General features: G+C 45.5%; 1 protein-coding gene across 1 annotated transcript in view; it reads left to right on the forward strand.

The window, feature by feature from the left end:
- The window catches only part of BAALC (BAALC binder of MAP3K1 and KLF4), an 89,395-nt gene extending 75,753 nt beyond the window's left edge, over positions 1-13,642 (forward strand). The window contains exon 3 of the mRNA XM_060116235.1: positions 13,532-13,642. Within this exon, the coding sequence (XP_059972218.1) occupies positions 13,532-13,642 (111 nt within the window). The remainder of the gene's footprint in view (positions 1-13,531) is intronic.
- The last annotated feature ends 7,475 nt before the right edge of the window (positions 13,643-21,117 follow it).

A 21,117-nucleotide genomic window follows, 5' to 3' on the forward strand; every position in this document is an offset into this window, starting at 1 on the left:
TGGTCCTGTCCCTCAGGCCAGCGCCGTCTATTTTCTGAGGATCCAACTGGGTTATCTAATGATGGAATTCTTGCCCACATCAGTGAGTTCCCTTTCTAAGCTTTGGTCAGAAAACCTGTTGCAAATTCAATGAAGTAAGTAGCTTTGTGGGAATCACTCAGTCTCCCAGAGTCTCAGGTTTTTTATCCACACAATGGAAATAGTACCAAGATGAGAGAACAGATGGGCCTGTTCTTTGTGAACTGAGAGGTGCCGTGACAAAGGCAGTAAGGCACCCAGCACCACAACCAATGAAAGGAAACACTGATGGTGGCTCCTCAGACATGTAGAAGGTCATGGGTGGGGGGTAGATCTGAGGGCAGCAGTGGCCTTCCTGGTGTCCTGTGTTGCCTGCTTTGTCTGCATAAGCTGGCCTTCTAGAGGCCCAAGCAACATTGCCATCTCCCAAGGCAGTCTGGGCCCCACAGAACTATGCTCAGAAGCTTGGTCATTGCTCTAGGGCAGGCCCTGACTTTTGTACCCTAACCTCCTCCCCACACTGTGCCCTCACCTTTTGAGCCAAGATATTCCATGAATGGGAGGAAGTGGCTTTGCCTGTCACATGCTTGCTTTCCAACCTCACTTCCATCATCCATCACTTTAAAGTTGTGTTCTGCAATTTACAAAGTGCTTTTAGTTCTACTGGCTCATTGAATCCTCCCAAGAGCATGTAAAGTAAGCATCATCCCATTTCAGAGACAAGGAAACTGAGATGCACTTAACTGATGACATGAATAGGTCATATAAGTGCTACAGATGGGTGTTGGTAACTTTAAATTGAAACAGGTGACTATTAGAAAAGTGGAGCATAGAGATCTTAAAGTACTTTTTTGTCAGAGAATAATGTATTAGTCAGCTAATGCCACAATAATGCTGCATGACAAAGCAAATCAACATTCAGTGGCTTAAAACAACCATCTTTTTCTCCTCACAATCAGCCACAATTTGAATGGCTAGGCCTGACTTCAGGCTCCAGATCTAGCTCAGTCTGTTCTGTGTATTTTATTCTGTGAATCAGGCTAAAAGAGCAGCAGCTCTCTGAGGTATATTATCATGGCTATGGCAGAAACCCAAGAGGGCAAACACATTTCATGTCTCTGCTCACACCATACCATTTAACCTCCTATTGGCCAAACCCAACATCAGTAGGACAAGGAAGTGTACTCTGTCCCCAGTAGAGAGACAGCAAAGGATTAGGGGCAATAGTGCAGTCTACCACATAAAACATATATATAGAAAAATGTACAAGTCTGTCATAAGTTCAATAAATTTTAATAAGGTGACACACCCATGTAACCATCTTCCATATGGAGACACAGAACGCTCCAAATATCCCCTGTGTGGGGCTTCCCTGGTGGCGCAGTGGTTGGGAGTCCGCCTGCCGATGCAGGGGACACGGGTTTGTGCCCCGGTCCGGGAAGATCCCACATGCTGTGGAGCGGCTGGCCCTGTAAGCCATGGCCGCTGAGCCTGCGCGTCCGGAGCCTGTGCTCCGCAACGGGAGAGGCCACAGCACTGAGAGGCCCGCGTACCACAAAAAAAAAAAAAAAAAAAAAAAATCCCCTGTGTGCCCCTCACCCCGGTTACTTGGATGTGCCAGTCACTATCCACACCCCAACAATATAACCACTGTTCTGACATCTAGCATTATAGACCACTTTTGTTTATGTTTGACTTTTATAGATGGCATCATACAGTATTTGCTCTTTTGTGTCCAGCTTCTTTTGTTCAACATTCTGCTAGTGAGAATCATCCATGTTGTTGTGAGTTGCAAACATTTCCTCATTTTCATTGTTATGTATATTTCATTAAATGAATATACCACAATTTAACCCTTCTACTTGAAGGACATTTGGGTTGTTTCCAGTTTGGGGCTATTGTGAACAATATAGCTGTTAGCATTCTTGTACCCTTTGGTGGACATTCACTTCTCTGGGGTATCTACCCAGGAGTAGAAATCCTGGCTCATAGGATGGGGATATATTTGACTTTAATAGATACTGACACAGTTTTCCAAAGTGGTTATACCACTTTACATGCTAACTGGCAGCAGATTAGTTCCAGTTATGGACCATAAGAGTTTAAGGCCAGTAAGTCGTGCTTAGCCCTGTCTTTCTTAGGCCCGTGAGGGCAGCCTTCTAGGTGCCGCCTGGGGTGCTAAGCACTTCCTTGTATTATCTCACTGGATCCTCACAATGACTCTACAGTGTTGATATTTTTGTCTCCAGTTCACAGATAAGAATGGAGACTTAGGCAGCTCAGGCAAGCTCTCCGCACACCACACACGCGTGCACTCTGGGAGCTTGTGTGGTAGTTAAAATGGGGCCGGATGGAGCCAGCCCGCCCCGGGCTCCGGCCACAGTGAAAACTGTGTCGCAGGGGAGTGAGGACCACGCACCTGACCAACACAGCACCAGGGGGCAGATGTCACACACTGATAAGCTGGCCACAAAACAAAATTGTGAAATTTTGTTTTCACGATTCAGTGAACAATGCTGTGTTGTAAGTATTTCCAAAATAAGATCAGGGAGCGGATAGCTTCAGTTTTAAGCATTCAGACAATTGCTGAAATGCATCAGGGGTCTTCCTGTCCTGAGACCTCACCAGCCACCAGGCATCCTGACTTCCTCAAAGGCAAAGGTTTCTACTTAAGGTGGCAGCTTACAAGACAAGTCAACCTCTGATTGAAGCTTCTGTCAGCAGAGCTATCTCGCACCAACACAGATCTCAGCTGCCTAGAATCTGCCTAAGGAATATAATTTTCTTCCTATTGCGTCCAGGGCCTTTGACATACTGTCTCTCCCTAGTTTGTTTCGTACTGCAGGTTAGAGCTTCTTGCGTTTTCTGTGCCTGGCTCAGGCACTGTCTGGCTCACCTCTCCTGGTCTGCCTTTGCTCCCTCAAGATGAACTATTAACACCTCACCGCGTTCCCCTGGACATCATCGGGCCACTGGCTGATGGTTCCTGGGCACTTTTTAGAAAGCTTTCCTTCTCCAGAAGAACCTGTTCATAAAACATGCATCCTCATGCATGTGTCTACACAGTGTTCCCGTTCAGATTTATAGACCAAGTTTGTCCAGTCACTGGGCCGGGAGAATTTCCTCATCAGGTCCTATAAGCACTCTTTGGATTCCTTCATCTGATGTTCATCCACTGAGTGCCATTGGGGTGCCAGGCACTGTTCTGATGCCAAGGATCCAAGAGTGGAACAGGCACACGTGCCCTTTGCTCTGAAGCAGTTGCCAATTGTTTTTCTTTTTTGATGTTCTAGAAAGGCACAGTTTAATAAAATAGAGTCCTTGGTCTCAAGGAGTTCACAGTCTAGTAGAAGAGACATAGCAGTGAATACACTATTATAACACAGTGTGGTAAGTGCTGTTATACAGGGGGTCACGTGATGCTGAGGGAGCCCCCAGGAGGGGCACCTCTTGTGTGCTCAGTACAGCGCCTGGCACTTAGCAGGGGAGCAACAAAAGTCTGTCAAGGGATTGAATGAATAACCTGGATGTCAGAGAAAGCTTTCTGGGGGAAGAGAAGCCATATCTGAGAGCAGGAGAAGGAATGGGGAGGGCCAGCCAGGTGAAAGTGGTGGACCAGGGCTGGGACGAATGGGCACGTGATAGAGCAGCAGCGTGTGCCTCGAACTCTCCCAGGTTCTGGAGCATGTGCCCAGCTCAGGATGTTGTGCATGGTAGGTGCTCAGTGAAACCACGGGGACCCTGTAGGGTCTTCTATTCAGGCCTCTGTTGTACAACTTCAGGAAGCGGCTTCTACCACTCCTTTGCATTGTGTGCACAGGACAGTCACAGCCTGCAATGCAGATGCTGCCTTTGGAGTTGAGCAATGTGGTGCTACTTCCTCGGAATCCAGATATCTCTGCCTGTCCTTTTTTTTTTTTTTTTTTTGCAGTACGCGGGCCTCTCAGTGCTGTGGCCTCTCCCGTTGCGGAGCACAGGCTCCGGACGCGCAGGCTCAGCGGCCATGGCTCACGGGCCCAGCCGCTCCGTGGCATGTGGGATCTTCCCGGACCGGGACACAAACCCGCATCCCCTGCATCGGCAGGCGGACTCTCAACCACTGCGCCACCAGGGAAGCCCTGTCTGTCCTTTTTGATGCTGCCTGTCATCTGGTTCCACCATGCTTAGTCTCCCTGTTTTCTGCAGTCTTCTCAGTACACACCCTTTGCTCCTGCAAAGCCAGCAGCTGCCAATTTTAATGGCGCTGAGCCTGGGGAGGCAGATAATACAGAATAAATGAAGATAGATTTGAGATGGTGCTGCGAAGGAAAGAAAAGGCCCCTGGAAGGGGATAGCAACTACTCAACATAGATGTGGTCCACGGTTCAGATCACTTTCCAAAGGGCCACGAGGGGCAGCTGATGTTGCTGATGCCTGTGAGCAGCTGGGAGCAGCGGCGTTCGGGGCCCTTCTCCACTCTCTGTCTCACCAAACAAACCACATCTTCTTCTTTCAACTCCCTCTGGCCCCTGTCTCATGCCCAGTGTTAATAGGTGCTACCTGGCAGAAAGATTGTGGCAAAAATGATGTCTTACAAATTGGAACTGTCTCCGTGGGGCGCTCTTTCTCTAGTAAACCTTGATTTGCTCCAGTCACTTGGGACCTTTCTGACTGTGCAGCATCTGATAAATCATCGACTCTCTCCTCCCCCAGCCTTCCCTGAGCTCAACAAACAACGCAAGGTGAAGCTCTGTAGCTGCTTGTTCTCTCCTGCTAATTAATTGCTCAGGAACTCTGGGCTGCCTCCAGACATTTACTCTCCACCGTGAATGTGCCGTTTCTTCAGGCTTAGGACTCTTGTATTTCTTCTCCAGAGGTATCGCCTCAAGTGTTCAGCTAAGGTAGAAAATTGGATGGTGGATGTAGCTTGGGGCAGACGAAGCTCTGAGTCTCTGGCTGGCCTCCCAGTGAGCCTTCACGTCTTCAGAAGTTGCATCTTTTTTAGTTGCTTTATTACTCTTGGCAAAGTGGCCGGACCTTGCCAAAGAAATTAGCTGATGCCTGGACTGATTCTCAGCTAAGTAGCCTCGTCCTTCTGCGCCTCCTGCCCACCCCTCCCCCTCACCCCCTCCAGTGTCTGACTGTCAGCAAGGCTTAGTGTGGTCCAGGAAAGGTAGGTGAAGCCTCAGAGACGTGGATGTGACCAAAGAGGGAGGCCTAATCCAGAAAGGAGGATGGGACCAGCCCAGAATTTCTCCTGGTTGGTGGTAATACGAGATCCGTGAGGAGAGTTTGGAAGGTAAATATGAGTTTCTCCTAGGGAAACAAAAACATGACATTAAAAGGAGAGCGAAAAAAAGAAGCCATTGAGGACAACCAGAGAGGGAAACCTCTTAGAAGGACACTTTGATGCATATTCTAGTTTAAGCCTGGGGAAAGGAAGCAATGTAGCAGCATAGGGATGTGTGTGTGTGTGTGTGTGTGTGTGTGTGTGTGTTGGTTTCCACAATGCATCTGTATATCAGCTGTTACCTTATGTAGACGAAGAATTGGAAAACTCAGTATTCACCTGAAGGTCTGCAGAAAACCCAATTCGATTAGAAGACTCTCAGGGCAGAGACCTTCTTCTTTGTACTCTTCCCTTGCCCCCGGAGCCTGCTTCAGGGGTGTGCACCTAGTATGTACTCACTGATTGCTGCTTGAATGAGGTCGGCCTAGGACTTCATTAAGATCAGAAAAATTGGGACTTCCCTGGTGGTCCAGTGGTTAAGAATCCACCTGCGGGTTCCATCCCTGGTCAGGGAACTAAGATCCCACATGCCCTGGGGCAACTAAGCCCGCACGCCACAACTACTGAGCTTGCACCTCAACTAGAGTGCCTGAGTGCCACAAACTATTGAGCCCATGCACCCTGGAGCCCGGGTGCCACAACTAGAGAGAAGCCCGCGCACTGCAGTGAAGAGCCCATGTGTCGCAGCGAAAGATCCTACAGGCCTCAATGAAGATTCCCGCGTGCCACAACTAAGACTGGACGCAGCCAAAATAGAAAGATTAGAAAAACTTCCCATGGCTCCACGCCCCACTCACCCCCTTCCCCACCTTTAGTGATTGATGACAGTTCTGTTGGAGCCCAACTGCTCTTCTAAAGCAGCTTCTACTGCCCTCCTAGTGTTTGATCTATCTGAGGTTTAAGTTGGAAAGCAACAGCTCCCTTTGGCGTCCGATACCTGATAAATAAAAACCCCTAGACTGAGTTAGCCTGAATTCGTACAAGGGGCTGTGGTCTGCACAGGATTTGCTTGAGGTGTGGGGAGTTCTTGAGAGTTTTGCCCGAGCATAGTCTGATCCCTGCTTCTGGAGGCTAGCATCCTGGCCCTTGGTGGAGTTGCTAAGATCAAATGTTTCCTGAATGACCTCTCTAATGCCAATAAAGCAGCAGCAAATAAATTCATGGAATTTGGGAACAGCTCGAAGTCTGTTATTGTGTGTCTCCTTTTAATAGGACTTGATTGAAAAGAAGAAAAATGTCTTGAGTTGCAGCTGACAAGGCTCAGGCTTTAATCTTTTAGGAAGGCAGAGAGGAAGGAACTAACATTGTCAGTGTCTGCTGTGAGCCAGACACCCTGTATAGATGGCATCCTCTTTAACCCTCACAGCTCTGAGTGGTAAGTAGCATCATTCCCCAGCTGGGAAAACTGGCTCCGGAAGGTTAAGTAGTTGGCCAGCGTGGCAGAGGGAGTAGTGACTTGGCTGTGTTGGAGTTCAAACCCAGATCTATCTGCCTCTAAACCTCATGATCTTCCTTCTTATTTCCGGAAGCAAAATGGTGGAGAATTTTGTATGAGCACTGGCAGTTGTGGGAGGCTGGGTGTGAGGCCCACAGCCCACGTCCAGCCTCCCACCATCTTTAGTTCAACTCACCACCTCTGTTGACATTGGCCTCAAGCAAATTGCTTTAGCCTGAGTGACTTCAGTTGCCTCCTCGGGAAAAGTGAACACAACTGCCTTCCTGGCCGTGTCTCAGGGATGGTGCAAGGAACAATCAATCACGAGCATGATTGAAATCCTAGGAAAGTTCTAGAATGTTTAGGCAGGGCAATGCGGATAGGTTCTGTTCCCCAGGATTTTTTTCTCTTTCTTTCTGAAGATGTATCTTCACACACATGTTCTTCATCAAATTATTTGTCAGAGGTCTATTATGTGATGAGTGCTAAGTTAGATGCTGAGGACACTGTGGTGAACACAACAGACTGGGTCCCTCCCTCCTTGAAGTTTTAATCTGATGAAGATGTAGAAATAAGCAGGTAAACAAGCAAATAAATATATAATCCAAAGTCTGGTTAAAGGCCAAGAAGAAAGTACAGATTACCGGGAGAGAGAATAAGGCGGCCCCATACTGTGTCTGCTTAGAAAATCCCCGCAACGCTCCCTAGGAAATGACTGGCTGTGATTACCTCTGGGGAAAACACAGCATGGCCAGAGCATGGGAACCAGTGTTACTTCTCACTGTGCTTTTTCTCTACTCTTTGAATTTCTTTTACCATAATTATGTATCATTTCTATAATTAAAAAATACTAGTTATGCAGAAAATTGGTGTCTGATAAATCATGAACTCAAGCAAGCCTTTTTTCTTCGTTGTCTAAAAGGAACTGTGAAAAGGTTGGTGCAGGCCTGTGTTAGGTATATTGTGCAGTCAGATTAAAGCAGAGAACATCGCTCTTTCCATTTGGGAGAAAATGAGAAAAGGTGAGCTGACTTAGCTGCCCTCTTGGGTCCGGGCCTCCTTCCACGAGAGTGAGCTGGGCTGTTGACTTCTAAACCCCAAGAGAAACATGTCCATCTGCCAGGAAGTTATCACAGTCAGTCTGGTTACCTTTGAGAAATGGCAGCAAATAAATGACTTCTAATTAAAGAGGCGGTATCAGAGGACTAAACTCTATGATTCTAAACCTGCAGAAGTTACCATGAGGCAAGGGAAGAATAGAAAAACCAGGTGAGAAACAAGAGTGTGGCCCATTAACAAAAATCAACGGCGATAAAACTCAGGAAACAAGAATTTTAGAAGTGAAATTAGCAGACAGCTGCAAAAGGAAAAGGTACTAAATAGGCTTCTCTCAGCATTGAGTTGGGAAGTATAAGATTTTTTTTTAAGCCAGTAGTTGCAATAGGGACACGTTTTCTTTTCCTGTCATTGAATAAAGAGGGTTGGCTGTTAAATTAAAAGCTTTGGCTGGCTAAAAACCACATCACAGGGGAAAATATCTATGTCATACAAAATGTCATAGTCCCAGAGGTACAAATGGTGTAATTGTTCCGTGTATCTATATAGCTGTTTTCTCAGAGGAGGGCAAAGCAACTTCTTTCTTCGAACTTTTAGAGAAACTATCTGGCATTGTGGTTCTCTTTCTCATTCATCTTTGTCCCTCTCATTTGGGCTTCAAATCTGAGGTTTCCAAGCTGTGACTAGATTTCAGCAACTACCACCCTCCTAGGTAATCGTGCTGCTTTAAAAAGGATGGGTGCCTCTCTGAGGTCTCAGACTTGGAAGTTTCTCTTTTATAAAACACTTTCAAGTCAATGCATTGTTGTTCTGATTGTTTAATTTGCCAAATTAAATACAGTGTAATTATTTGAAAGTGGATTTGTTTATGGCTTGGAACCTTCTGTGCCCATCATTAGAATACAGAACTCCAGTTTGTTCTTTATCCAAATGTGCATCTTGGAGAGTTATTATTATTATTGGTATTTAGAAGTAGTCGTAGCAATAGTCATGGTTTCATGGTTTCAGTAGAACAAGAAAGTTTTTGATTTAAATTTGGTATGTTTGACTGACATTATTTTGCAAATAGAATTAACGTCAAAAGCTATATAATTGGGGCAACTAACTGTCCTGGTTTGCAGGGGCCTGAGGCGGTTCCTGGAATGTGGGACTTTCCGTTTGAAAACGGGACAGTCTTGGGCAAGCCAGAAGTTGATCACCCTATTAATGCTAAGTGACATGCTTAATTCTCTCCCCCCAAAAACAAACAAACAAACAAACAAACCCACTAAGAAGTAGGCATTATCCCCGCTTTTGGATAAGGAAACTGAGATTCAGAGGTTAAAGCAATGTCTCATGCAGCTAACTAATGGCAAAGCCTCGTGCCAAATCCAGGTCTGCCTGGCCCCGAAGCTTATCCTCTGAACATCTCCATTGTCAGGCTTTTGCTACACAGATTTAAGAGATTGCCCCACTATACTTGAGATGCAAACCATACATATTCTGTGGCTGTTCTGGGAATGACTATTTTGTAGCCTTTGATTCTTAAACAGGCTGAAAAATTAAGAATCGTCCAACTATTGAATGTCTGCTTGAACTTTTAAGCTTATGAAGGCAGACTGGAACTTCAAGCAGAGCGCCTTCTGTGTAGGATCTTTCATAACTTCTTGTGAAATCTCGCCAATAACTCTAAAGAAAAGCAGTTATGCAGTTCAGAAAGTTTACATTTCCATTCTGGAAAGCTCCCTTACTGCCCACCGGTTTGAGGGGAATGCTGCCCTCAACTTGGCTCATTTCAAATAAGGCCTCTGTGTCTCTATTCCATGTCCCAGTCCTTGAAGCTTTTATGAAATAACACCCGAAATGGAAATCAGATGGAATTAGCCTCATAATTGCCACCGTTTTCTTTCCGAAACAAAATTGGTTGTGGGACTTTATGAGTTCTCTGCTTTTAGAAGGAAATAAACCCATGAAAGTCACTGCTAGGCCCTAGTGCCGGTTCAGGCTTGGAGGAGCTGAGCGTTAAGACTAAGTCCTTAGACAGCATTGACTTCTGATTGTTAAAGCAGGGGTACATAAAGAAATGCATGGGCTTCCCTGGTGGCGCAGTGGTTGAGAGTCCGCCTGCCGATGCAGGGGATGCGGGTTTGTGTCCCGGTCCGGGAAGATCCCACATGCCACGGAGCGGCTGGGCCCGTGAGCCATGGCCGCTGAGCCTGCGCGTCCGGAGCCTGTGCTCCGCAACGGGAGAGGCCACAACAGTGAGAGGCCCGCGTACCGCAAAAAAAAAAAAAAAAAAAAAAAGAAATGCATGGTGTTTATTCATTCATTCATCCGTTTATTCAACCAAAGTTAAATGGAGGGCCTCTTAGGTCTCAGACTGTGCTAGGCACTGGGAACTTGAAGAGGAAGACAATGAAATACTATCTCATGAAATCAATGGATAAGGCTAAAGTTGCATATAGTCAAAATGATCCTTAAACATTCCTCAAATTACCCATAGAGTGTTATCTTAGGTCAGGGTCCCTGGAAGCAGAGCCTGAGATGAGGATTCTTGTGCAAGCAAGTGAGTGAAAGCATAGTCTCAGGTGAAAGAAACCCTTAAGGTAGTGGGACACAGGGTAGGGCAGAGGATTGAGTTCAGCAAATATGTGAGCTCAACTGAACAGCTGTAGTGTAGCCTCAGCCTGATCCCAAAGGGAACTCCAGAGCATGAATGGCATCATAGATTTATACCCCCTTGAGGCAAAAGGACCAGCTTTTATTTATTTATTTTTTTAATATTTTTTACAACTTTATTGGAGTATAATTGCTTCACAATGGTGTTATTAGTTTCTGCTTTACAACAAAGTGAATCAGCCATACATATACATCTGTTCCCATATCCCTTCCCTCTTGCGTCTCCCTCCCTCCCACCCTCCCTATCCCACCCCTCCAGGCGGTCACAAAACACCGATCTGATCTCCCTGTGAGGACCAGCTTTTATATTCCCAATAATCAGGCATTGGCTTTAGACTGTCTCTGGAAATTAGGGTATAACCTCTTTGGTATTTCTGGATGAGGTGACTCTGATCAGATGAGGGCAAGTCTCAAAAGAAGGGTGCAGGGCTTCCCTGGTGGCGCAGTGGTTGGGAGTCCACCTGCCGATGCAGGGGACGCGGGTTCGTGCCTCCATCCAGGAAGATCCCACATGCCGCGGAGCAGCTGGGCCCGTGAGCCATGGCCGCTGGGCCTGCGCGTCTGGGGCCTGTGCTCCGCAGCGGAAAAGACCACAACAGTGAGAGGCCCTCATACCGCAAAAAAAAAAAAAAAAAAAAGGTGCAGCTCTGAGTGGTTAGCAGCCAAAACTCAAAGCACCTGAGGGATGGTTTCACCAGCCAAGTAAACAGAATGTGAAAGGGGCATCAGCAGTGGCTACTACACAGGATATATGTGCCCTGTTAGAAACCTGCATATCATTTGCTAATAAATACAACAGAGCAATTTATTTTTCTCCAGTGGTGTGATAGATCACCATTTCTTGGGATGCACTACAGATGAAGTATTGACACTTGGCTTATGTGCATATGTGCAGGGACCATGCTGTATGAAAAATCTGCATCTATCAACACTAGACTCATATCCAGAATGGGGAGATGCTCACCCTGTGGGAGATGCTCCCACAGATCTGAGACTGACTGTTTTCCAGGAAGCTGACTCTGAGATGTCATTATATGAGATGTTCTTTGGGAAGTGCCCTGTCAGCACTGCGGGAGGGAGGGCCGGAAGCAGGAGCGGGCAGAGGGAGAAGTGGAGCCACAATGCAGGCCCGCCCACAGCCTCGGCTGACCCCACCCCATCGAAGCTCTGAAGCTAAATGGCAGGTCAGAGCTGTCCAGCTTTGGGTCAAATGGCCAGGTGTTTATACCCCTGCATTGGGCCACCTAGGAAGGGAAGGCCCTGGGTGAGGGGTCTCTCTGCACCTGAGGCCACCCCGAAGGGACAGCTGGAGGCTATTTGCCTGCTGCACCCCCTGCAGCTGGGCAGAGGGCCTTCCTGGAGTGGGGCTGGGGGCACACATCTCTGTCCATCCCTGATGGAGACAACTCGTGAGGCCAGTCTCAGGCTCACTCCGAGCACATATCACTGAGTGGAACGGGCACAGAATGACTCCCCAGTGGTCCAGCTATCTTCTCTTGAGGGGGAATGGGAGGATTGTGCACGTATGCTTGAAGAACCTGCAATTTAGTCAATACTTTAGTATTTAATATAGATTCTGGACTTTCCTCACTTATCTTCACTTATAAGTGGATAATCTACAGATTTAGAGAACAAACTAGCGGTTACCAGTAGGGGGGGTAAGGAGGGAGGGGCAATATAAGGTTGGGGGAAAAAAGGGTTATTATGGGTTTACATGAAATCATGTGTGTGAAACTTCTGAAAATTGCAAGGCACTATGGAATTTAAAGAATCTTTCACTCAATAAAAAAATTGAAGGGCTTCCCTGGTGGCGCAGTGGTTGAGAGTCTGCCTGCCGATGCAGGGGACACGGGTTCGTGCCCCAGTCCGGGAAGCTCCCACATGCCGCGGAGCGGCTGGGCCTGTGAGCCATGGCCGCTGAGCCTGCGCGGCCGGAGCCTGTGCTCCGCAAAGGGAGAGGCCACAGCAGTGAGAGGCCCACGTACTGAAAAAAAAAAAAAATTGAAAAAAGAAATGGATAATATATCCTACTTTTTACTTATTATACTTGTCAAGTCTTTTTTCCCCTCATTTTTAGTTAATGACAGGCATTGTGCTAAGTACTTTACATTCATGACCTGAGGTAATCCTTATAATAACATTATGTGTTAGGTACTATTATTATCCTCCATCTTACGGATGAGGAAACTCGTCTAAGGGTTAGAGAGGTTAGAAAAAACTTGCCCACAGTGAAATTATATAGTCAGTGTTCAAACCAAAGTCTGTCTGACTCCAAAGCTCAAACCCTTAGCTGCTCTACCAAAGCCAGCTGTGAAACCTCTCACATTGCCCTTTTTTTAAATAGATTTTTATTGGAGTATAATTGCTTCACAGTACTGTGTTAGTTTCTGTTGCACAACAAAGCGAACCAGCCGTATGCATACACATGTCCCCATATCCCCTCCCTCTTGAGCCTCCCTCCCACCCTCCCTATCCCACCCCTCTAGGTGGTCACAAAGCACCGAGCTGATCTCCCTGTGCTATGCGGCTGCTTCCCACTAGCTATCTATTTTACATTCCATAGTGTATATATATCGATGCTACTCTCACTTCACCCCAGCTTCGCCCTCCCACCCCATGTCCTCACGTCCATTTTCTATGTCTACCTCTCTATTCCTGATAAAGAAGATGTGGCACATATATATAATGGAATATTACTCAGCCATAAAAAGAAACAAAATTGAGTTATTTGTAGTGAGGTGGATGGACCTAGAGTCTGTCATACAGAGTGAAGTACGTCAGAAAGAGAAAAACAAATACCGTATGCTGACTCATATATATGGAATCACACTGCCCTTTGATGGACCTTCGCCAGTTCATTCATCCGTTCATTCAACGGTGCTTTACCGAGCATTTCTATGCCAAGCTCTGCACTAGGTTGGTCTTAGAGATTCAACAGAGCAGCCTATGAAAAGGAGTATATGTGCATGTGTCCTTGTGGGTCGTTCTTCCTGCATCTGTGTGTGTGTGTAACAATTTCAAGAGATTAATGCAAATGTCAGGACCTTTGGATATTTCCTAGTAACTCACTTCACTGTGTTTAAACTTTTTAACAGGCTAAAAGAGACGCTAAGCGGACATCTGGAAAAGAAGTCACCATTAACGTCGCAGACAGCATCCGACAGGTGGACAGAAGTCGAAGAATCACAAAGAACTGCATCAACTAGCAGAGCGTTCAGCCAGTTGAAGGGCAGAGGGGCTTCTCTGGTGCCCTTCACATCCTGGACCCCGTCATGGAACCTTGAAGACGTGGGTAGCCCTTGCTGTGTGGGAACGCTGCTGAGTGCCTTGGGAGACTGTCTTAGCCTGTTGGGATGTTCTCAGCCTCCTATTTATCACGTAAATGTATTGGCAGAGTACTCCCATAGGGTAATAAACTGCAAATGTATGTTCAGTTTGCCCCTTGCAACTGCTGCAGTGTGGTCTGATGGAAAAGTGGCGAGCAAAAGCACGGGCCAGTTTAGGAAACGGAAGAGTAGAAGGGGTGGGTTCCTGGCTGAAAGCGTCACAGTCGGTTCTGAGCTCTCCTGGCCATGCTCCTGTGCACTGTTTCAGACAGGCTTATTCCTTCATTCTTCCTTTTTGATATACCACCATCACAAAGCTTACCGTGTTCACTTAAAAGTTGGCTTTCACCCAACTCTAAACCGACATGTATGAGGAATCAAGAAACAGGAAAACTCTCTGTTACTCTTGTTTCCTTAGCTCAGGATGAGACGGATTCAGATCCAATTTTACACAAACTAACCCCACCAACACCCATGGTGTGTCCCAGGGAGGGCCTCTGTGATACAGTCACACCCATTTCTCTCCCATCTGCCTTCAGCATCCCCCCGGGCCAGGGTCCACGTCAGCTTCTGAACCATAATATCATGGTAGTGGTCACCTCAGAGTCCTCAAGGCTCAGCAGACATTGCATTTTTCCAGCTTTCCACTTCCCTTTGCTTGTGTTCTTGAGTGCTTTTTCTCTCCAGTAAGGCCATTTGTAGTTGTTAATCAAAGACCAGGTTTACAAGAGGGAGAAAATCTGGAACATGTTGGCTTCCCTTTGGCCTCTCTGCACAGCCCAGGACTGTGTCATTTGGTATCTGCAAAGGAATCGCTTTAAAAAGTCAGTAACCAGTTGGTGTGCGTTCACATGGACATTAGATCCACATGCACTGTGTTAGAAATCTGTAGTGGAGGCAGTAAACAAAACAAAATCGGTGGGAATAAAATTTTCTAGCATTTCTTTAAACATGTTAAGGTGGAAGTATTTTCCTCCGAAGTAATGTAGCATGATTTTTAAAGGACTGTTAACATGCCTGGACTTGGGAAAGGTAGGACTAAAGTTGTACCGAATGATACCAATAAACTCCATGTTTAGCAGAAATAGGTAGTCTGATGGTGTGTGTTTATCTATCATAGTCCAGAGAAGGTTAAAAATTCAGATACTTGGCCTCTGTACCTGCCAACTCGGTTATTCCTCAGACACAAGTGGGCAATGTCCGTCCCTTCCTTCCTTCCTTCCTTCCTTCCTTCCTTCCATGGATTGTATATTATTCAGTAAACATTAAATGCCAGCCCTGTGTCAGGCACCGTGCAGATGCTGAGAGTTTTGGAGTCTGACCAGTCACGGTTGTATATCCTGAATTTGACAGTGAACTTAATAACTAGGGGCCTGGCTTAGACGCTGGGGTATAGTGTATGGTGTGAATTGCTCTGCAGTGTAATCTTAATTTTATAGCCAGGATAGGTTTCTGTCCTAAACTCCAGATCTGGACATTCTCCTAATCACTGTCCAGGCCTTTACTGTGCACAAAACTACACTTTCCCAAACCTTTGTCATTTTGTGATTCTTTGAGAAAGTGGAAGATCTTTCATCCTTGGGCCCTTGTTGTCACTCACATACAGTAAGCCGGAGCTGATGAGGTAGTGTTAGCCGAAGTTGGGGGTCTCCAGCTCATGAGGGCCCCCGCCACTCACTTTGGCTGACACACAGCAGCCTCCCCATTTGTTACCTGCTGGAGCCCTGAGACATTTGTGTTTGCAACCCCTGCACCAAACTGTGTTCCCAATATATTGTTTTCATGTTCTTTTTAGGAGTCATCAAAATATAGAAGGTCCTTTTACCCCATTCCACATTCTGGAAAGTCAATCTCAGGAGAATTTTCTGTGTAGGCAAACTACAAACATGATTTAATGGTTAACATTCTATATTCACTTCCCCTTTCACTTACTCCATACGTATTTATCAAGAAGTTCAATGTGTCAGAAGGTAGAATATGGTGAGGAATAAAATAGACTTGTACCCTGCCCTCGTGGAGCTGGTGTTCTAGTGGAGAAAACAGACAATAACGACATAAAGAAATTATTACGATAATTTAAGGTGGTGATGAATGCTGAAAAAAAAAATGTTAACAGGAGGATGGATTGGAGGGAGACAGGAATGGAAGCAGGGACCATTTAGGAGGCCACCGCAGCAGCCCTGGGGAGAGATATAGGGAACAGAATAATGGCTGTGAAGATGGGTAGAAGTGGATGGATGCTGAGTACATTTTGGAAATAGAAACATTAAGATTTGCTCATGGATTGGTTGTAGGAAATGAAGAGAAGGGACAAACCAATGTGATTCCTAAGTTTTTTTTTTTTTTTTTTTTTTTTTTTTTTTTTTTTTGATCAACAGGGTTCTTGGTAAGTTAGTATAAGACGAAGTGAAAAAACTTGTTTGGGTTTTTTGACAGGGCGGGTGGCTCTCTCAGCTGGGCCACGTTTACCAGCCTGCCTTGCTGTGAGTTGCTAAACTACTTCAGCAATATTTAATTCTCCTTAAAGTACTTCAAATTGTTCCTTAAGACCATCCCTGATGGAAGACCATAAAAGCCAGCATCAGAAGGGACATATACTTAATTCTCTTGGGAATATGGAACAGTGAAATGATCCTGACATTATCAGACAATAGATCACCCGGATTGCAACCCAGCAGAGAGCTAAGTCTGGGCACGTATTGCCAGAGTGAGCATTGCAGTTTCAATTTCTTAACTAGACCTTCTCCAGGTAGGACTTCATGTTAAAAGGAAAAGGGGTAAATAATATTGCCCTTTCTGATCCAAATAGCCATTTTCATACCATCACCGTGTGCCAGCGAGGTGGCTGAATTTGTTTGCTTTTTAAATTTTATTATCCAGAGAAAGTCTCTCTCTGTTCTAATAGATAAATCAACCATGGGATGGCCTCTGAAACAAGGGGCTGCAGCCAGACAGCCAGGAAAAGCAGAGAAGACAGGCTTCAGGTGCAGGAGACAAATCCTAACCTGGCATCTAACAGCTTTGTGCCCTGGGGCAAATGGTGGAGCCTCTCAGGGGAAATAGTAGCATCTTTCTGAGAGTGTGTTGTGAGGATTAAGTGAGATAACACATGCAGATAACATACTGTGTGCCACGTAATAATAATCACGGCCCTGTGCCAGGTACAGTGCTTGGTGTGTCACACACACGATCTGTAATCAATAAAGCTGCCCTGCCACATGAGCCTTGTTAGCCCCCCTTTACAGATAAAAGGAATGGAGACTAGAAGGTCAGAGGCCATGCAGCTACTAAACGGCAGAGCTGGGATTTGAACCTATGTCTGCCTGTCTGGGAAAACCCCTGCTCTGGCCACTGCACCATGAGTAAGTACCTAGAATGTGTTAATCTTCTTCCTGTCATGATGGATGGCAAGTGACTTCACAGCCCTTTTTATAGCATCGGTGTCTCAGCACCTCCAAGTTGTCCGTGTTAATGCCAGGATCAGTGACAGCACCCTGGATACAAATCTGTGAAATTTCATCTTTGTTTCTTTTAAACTTTTTTCTTAACAGCAGCAAAGGCAGTAGCCATCTTTTGGTTGTGCTACAATATTAAAATTCCTCTGAAAGTAATACTAGTAAATTTGGGGGTCTTTCTAAAACGTATTGCAAACCTAAGTATTATAGATCTATCATAGTAATCACTCCTTCCTCTTTGTTCTAGAATAGGAAGATGAAGGCCTGGGCTAGCTGGGTCCCCCAGGAGAAAGGGCAGCACTGTGTCTTATAGAAAGGGATGAAATGGAATAGAATTAGTTTCTAGTGGAAAAAAAAATTTAGCAGGTGGAAAGAATTATGATTGCTTAGCACTGACGGTTGGCAATATGGCTGCACATTGGAATCACCTGGGAAGCTTTAACGACTATTCAGGCCTGTTCCCTCCCCCAGAGATTCTGATTTAATTGGTCTAGGGTGCAACCCATATATCAAGACGTTTCAAAACTCCCCAGAGTGTTCTAATGCGCATTTAGGACTTAGAACCAGTGCCTTAGCAGATCACAGACAGAATTAGTGTCTCCAAAACTCTCTGAGAGGGTCTTAAATCAGAGTCCCTGGGTTTGGATCCTGGTTTCACCGCTTACTAGGTTTATGACCTTGGGTAAGTCACTTACGCTCTTCATGTTTCTGTTTGCCTGTTTATGAAATGAAGCTAAGAGTATCTCATGGTGTGACTGACTAGGGTTCTTGGCCTCCTTAAACAATAGAAATTGATAAGAGACCAGACAAGAAATTCAGGCGAGGCTTTACTGGGGCTCCTGCTTCAGCAGGGTGGAGCCAGAACAAGTAACAGGTTCCCCTGCTTCCTCCCTGAAGTGTGGGGGGGCGAGCTGGTCCCTTAAATGGGGTGAGGATGGGGGCTGATTGGTTGGTCAGTGGGAGGGGCAGCTTAGGTGGTCTGCCCACCCCCTCCTTGGTGGTGCTGTGTGCAGGGTGCATGCACAGTCCCCTGCTTTTGCTCCCAGCTCCTCAGAAGTGGCAGTCAAGTCTTTGGTCTTTTTGTATCTTGTTGTTCATAATTTGTCCCAACTGAGCATGCATGCAGTTATTTTTAGTCCCTTATAGTTTCTCTGTATTTTGTTGCTCCAGCAGACGTTTGTTCAGGTGCAAGCACTGCAGCAAATGGTCCCAGGTCCCATGTTTCAGGTCCCAGCTTGTCTCAGTGATAGCAGGAGGACTTAGTAAGGATGTATTGATACATGTAAAGCTCTTAGCACAGTGCCCAGCATATGAGGATAAACACAAGGTTGTTTATATTGTTGAACTGTTATCCAGCCCTGAAAATTCCAGGACATGGGCAAGGCCTGACATATAAAATTCAGCTCTTAAAGGTAAATGTACCAGAGAGCTGGCTCCTTACTTAAGTACTTTGTTTCTTCTCATGAACCACAAATGTACCTTTTTCCCAAGTAAGTACTTCTTTTGTTGGGTCTTCGTTTCTGTGCGAGGGCTTTCTCTAGTTGTGGTGAGCGGGGGTCACTCTTCATCGCGGTGCGCGGGCCGCTCACTATCGCGGCCTCTCTTATTGTGGAGCACAGGCTCCAGATGGGCAGACTCAGTAGTTGTGGCTCACGGGCCTAGTTGCTCCGTGGCATGTGGGATCTTCCCAGACCAGGGCTCGAACCCGTGTCCCCTGCATTGGCAGGCAGATTCTCAACCACTGCGCCACCAGGGAAGCCCAAGGTAGGTACTTCTTATCCAATACAAAATGTACCTTGGGCATCATGAGATGAAGACAGCAACCATCTTCAAGAAATCTTCCTAAGGAGCCTGTGCTTTACTCTGAGCAGAAGAACTGACCCAGGATAATGCAGAGGAAGAAAGCTTGCTTAGTTAGTTTTGGGTTCTGGAAACTTTATGCTGTCCCTTTAAACTTGTCTGAGCTTTCATTGGTAAGTTCTCTGGAGGGTAGTCATCCCCAGATTGGTAACTAGCAAGTGAGACATGATTTTAGATGTAAAGGAGTCCCGTGTGAGGAGTGGTACAGCCATGGATTTGGGGTTTCCACAGTTTTCCTTGGCACTAATAATGTCCAGCCGCTGGCATCAAATGTGCGATGCTGTTCTCTAGGAAGACAATGCCCCATTCCAGCATATTGGACAAAGCTGGCAACACCCCTGCAGATCCTGTGCAGACCTGTTTGGTTCTGTCTGTTCTTAAGACATCCCAGCTTTCTCCCTGGCTGTCACAACCAGGAAAGATTCAACTAAATATGTATATTCAAATATATCACTTGAATGAGCACAGAAAATTAATCCTTTAAAAGAAAAGATCCTTCTAAAACAGCTTTGAGAACTCTAAAAGAAGAATAAGGACAGTTCATGTACTACTTCTTGAGCAAAATCAAGGCTAACTTCTTTTTTTTTGGAATTTTATTTTTTTATACAGCAGGTTCTTATTTGTTATCGATTTTATATATATTAGCGTATATATGTCAATCCCAATCTCCCAGTTCATCCCACCACCACCACCACCACCCCCGCCGCTTTCCCCCCTTGGTGTCCATGTGTTTGTTCTCTACATCTGTGTCTCTATTTCTGCCCTGCAAACCGGTTCATCTGTACCATTTTTCTAGATTCCACATATATGTGTTAATATACATATTTGTTTTTCTCTTTCTGACTTACTTCACTCTGTATGACAGTCTCTAGGTCCATCCATGTCTCTACAAATGACCCAATTTCGTTCCTTTTTATGGCTAATATTCCATTCTATATATGTACCAAATCTTTTTTATACATTTGTCTGTCGATGGGCATTTAGGTTGCTTCCACAACCTGGCTATTGTAAATAGAGCTGCAATTAATATTGGGGTGCATGTGTCTTTTGGAATTATGGTTTTCTATGGGTATATGACCAGTAGTGGGATTGCTGGGTCATATGGTAATTCTATTTTTAGTTTTTTCAGGAACCTCCACACTGTTCTCCATAGTGGCTGTATCAATTTACATTCCCACCAACAGTGCAAGAGGGTTCCCTTTTCTCCACACCCTCTCCAGCATTTATTGTTTGTAGATTTTCTGATGATGCCCATTCTAACTGGCGTGAGGTGATACTTCATTGCACTTTTGATTCGCTTTTCTCTGATAATTAGTGATGTTGAGAAGCTTTTCACGTGCCTCTTGGCCATCTGTGTGTCTTCTTTGGAGAAATGTCTATTTAGAGCTTCTGCCCATTTTTGGATTGGGTTGTTTGTTTTTTTAATATTGAGCTGCATGAGCTGTTTATATATTTTGGACATTAATCCTTTGACCATTGATTCGTTTGCAAATATTTTCTCCCATTCTGAGGGTTGTCTTTTGGTCTTGTTTATGGTTTCCTTTGCTGTGCAAAAGCTTTTAGGTTTCATTAGTTCCCATTTGTTTATTTTTGTTTTTATTTCCATTTCTCTAGGAGGTGGGTCAAAAAAGATCTTGCTGTGGTTTATGTCAAAGAGTGTTCTTCCTATGTTTTCCTCGAAGAGTTTTATAGTGTCTGGCGTTACATTTGGGTCTTTAATCCATTTTGAGTTTATTTTTGTGTATGATGTTAGGGAGTGTTCTAATTTCATTCTTTTACATGTAGCTGTCCAGTTTTCCCAGCACCACTTATTGCAGAGACTGTCTTTTCTCCACTGTATATCCTTGCCTCCTTTGTCATAGATTAGTTGACCATAGGTGCGTGGGTTTATCTCTGGGCTTTCTATCTTGTTCCATTGATCTGTTTCTGTTTTTGTGCCAGTACCATATTGTCTTGATTATTGTAGCTTTGTAGTATAGTATGAAGTCAGGGAGTCTGATTCCTCCAGCTCCATTGTTTTCCCTCAAGATTGCTTTGGCT

Source organism: Mesoplodon densirostris, chromosome 13 (genome assembly GCF_025265405.1).
Source record: "Mesoplodon densirostris isolate mMesDen1 chromosome 13, mMesDen1 primary haplotype, whole genome shotgun sequence".
NCBI classification, from domain to species: Eukaryota; Metazoa; Chordata; class Mammalia; order Artiodactyla; family Ziphiidae; genus Mesoplodon; species Mesoplodon densirostris.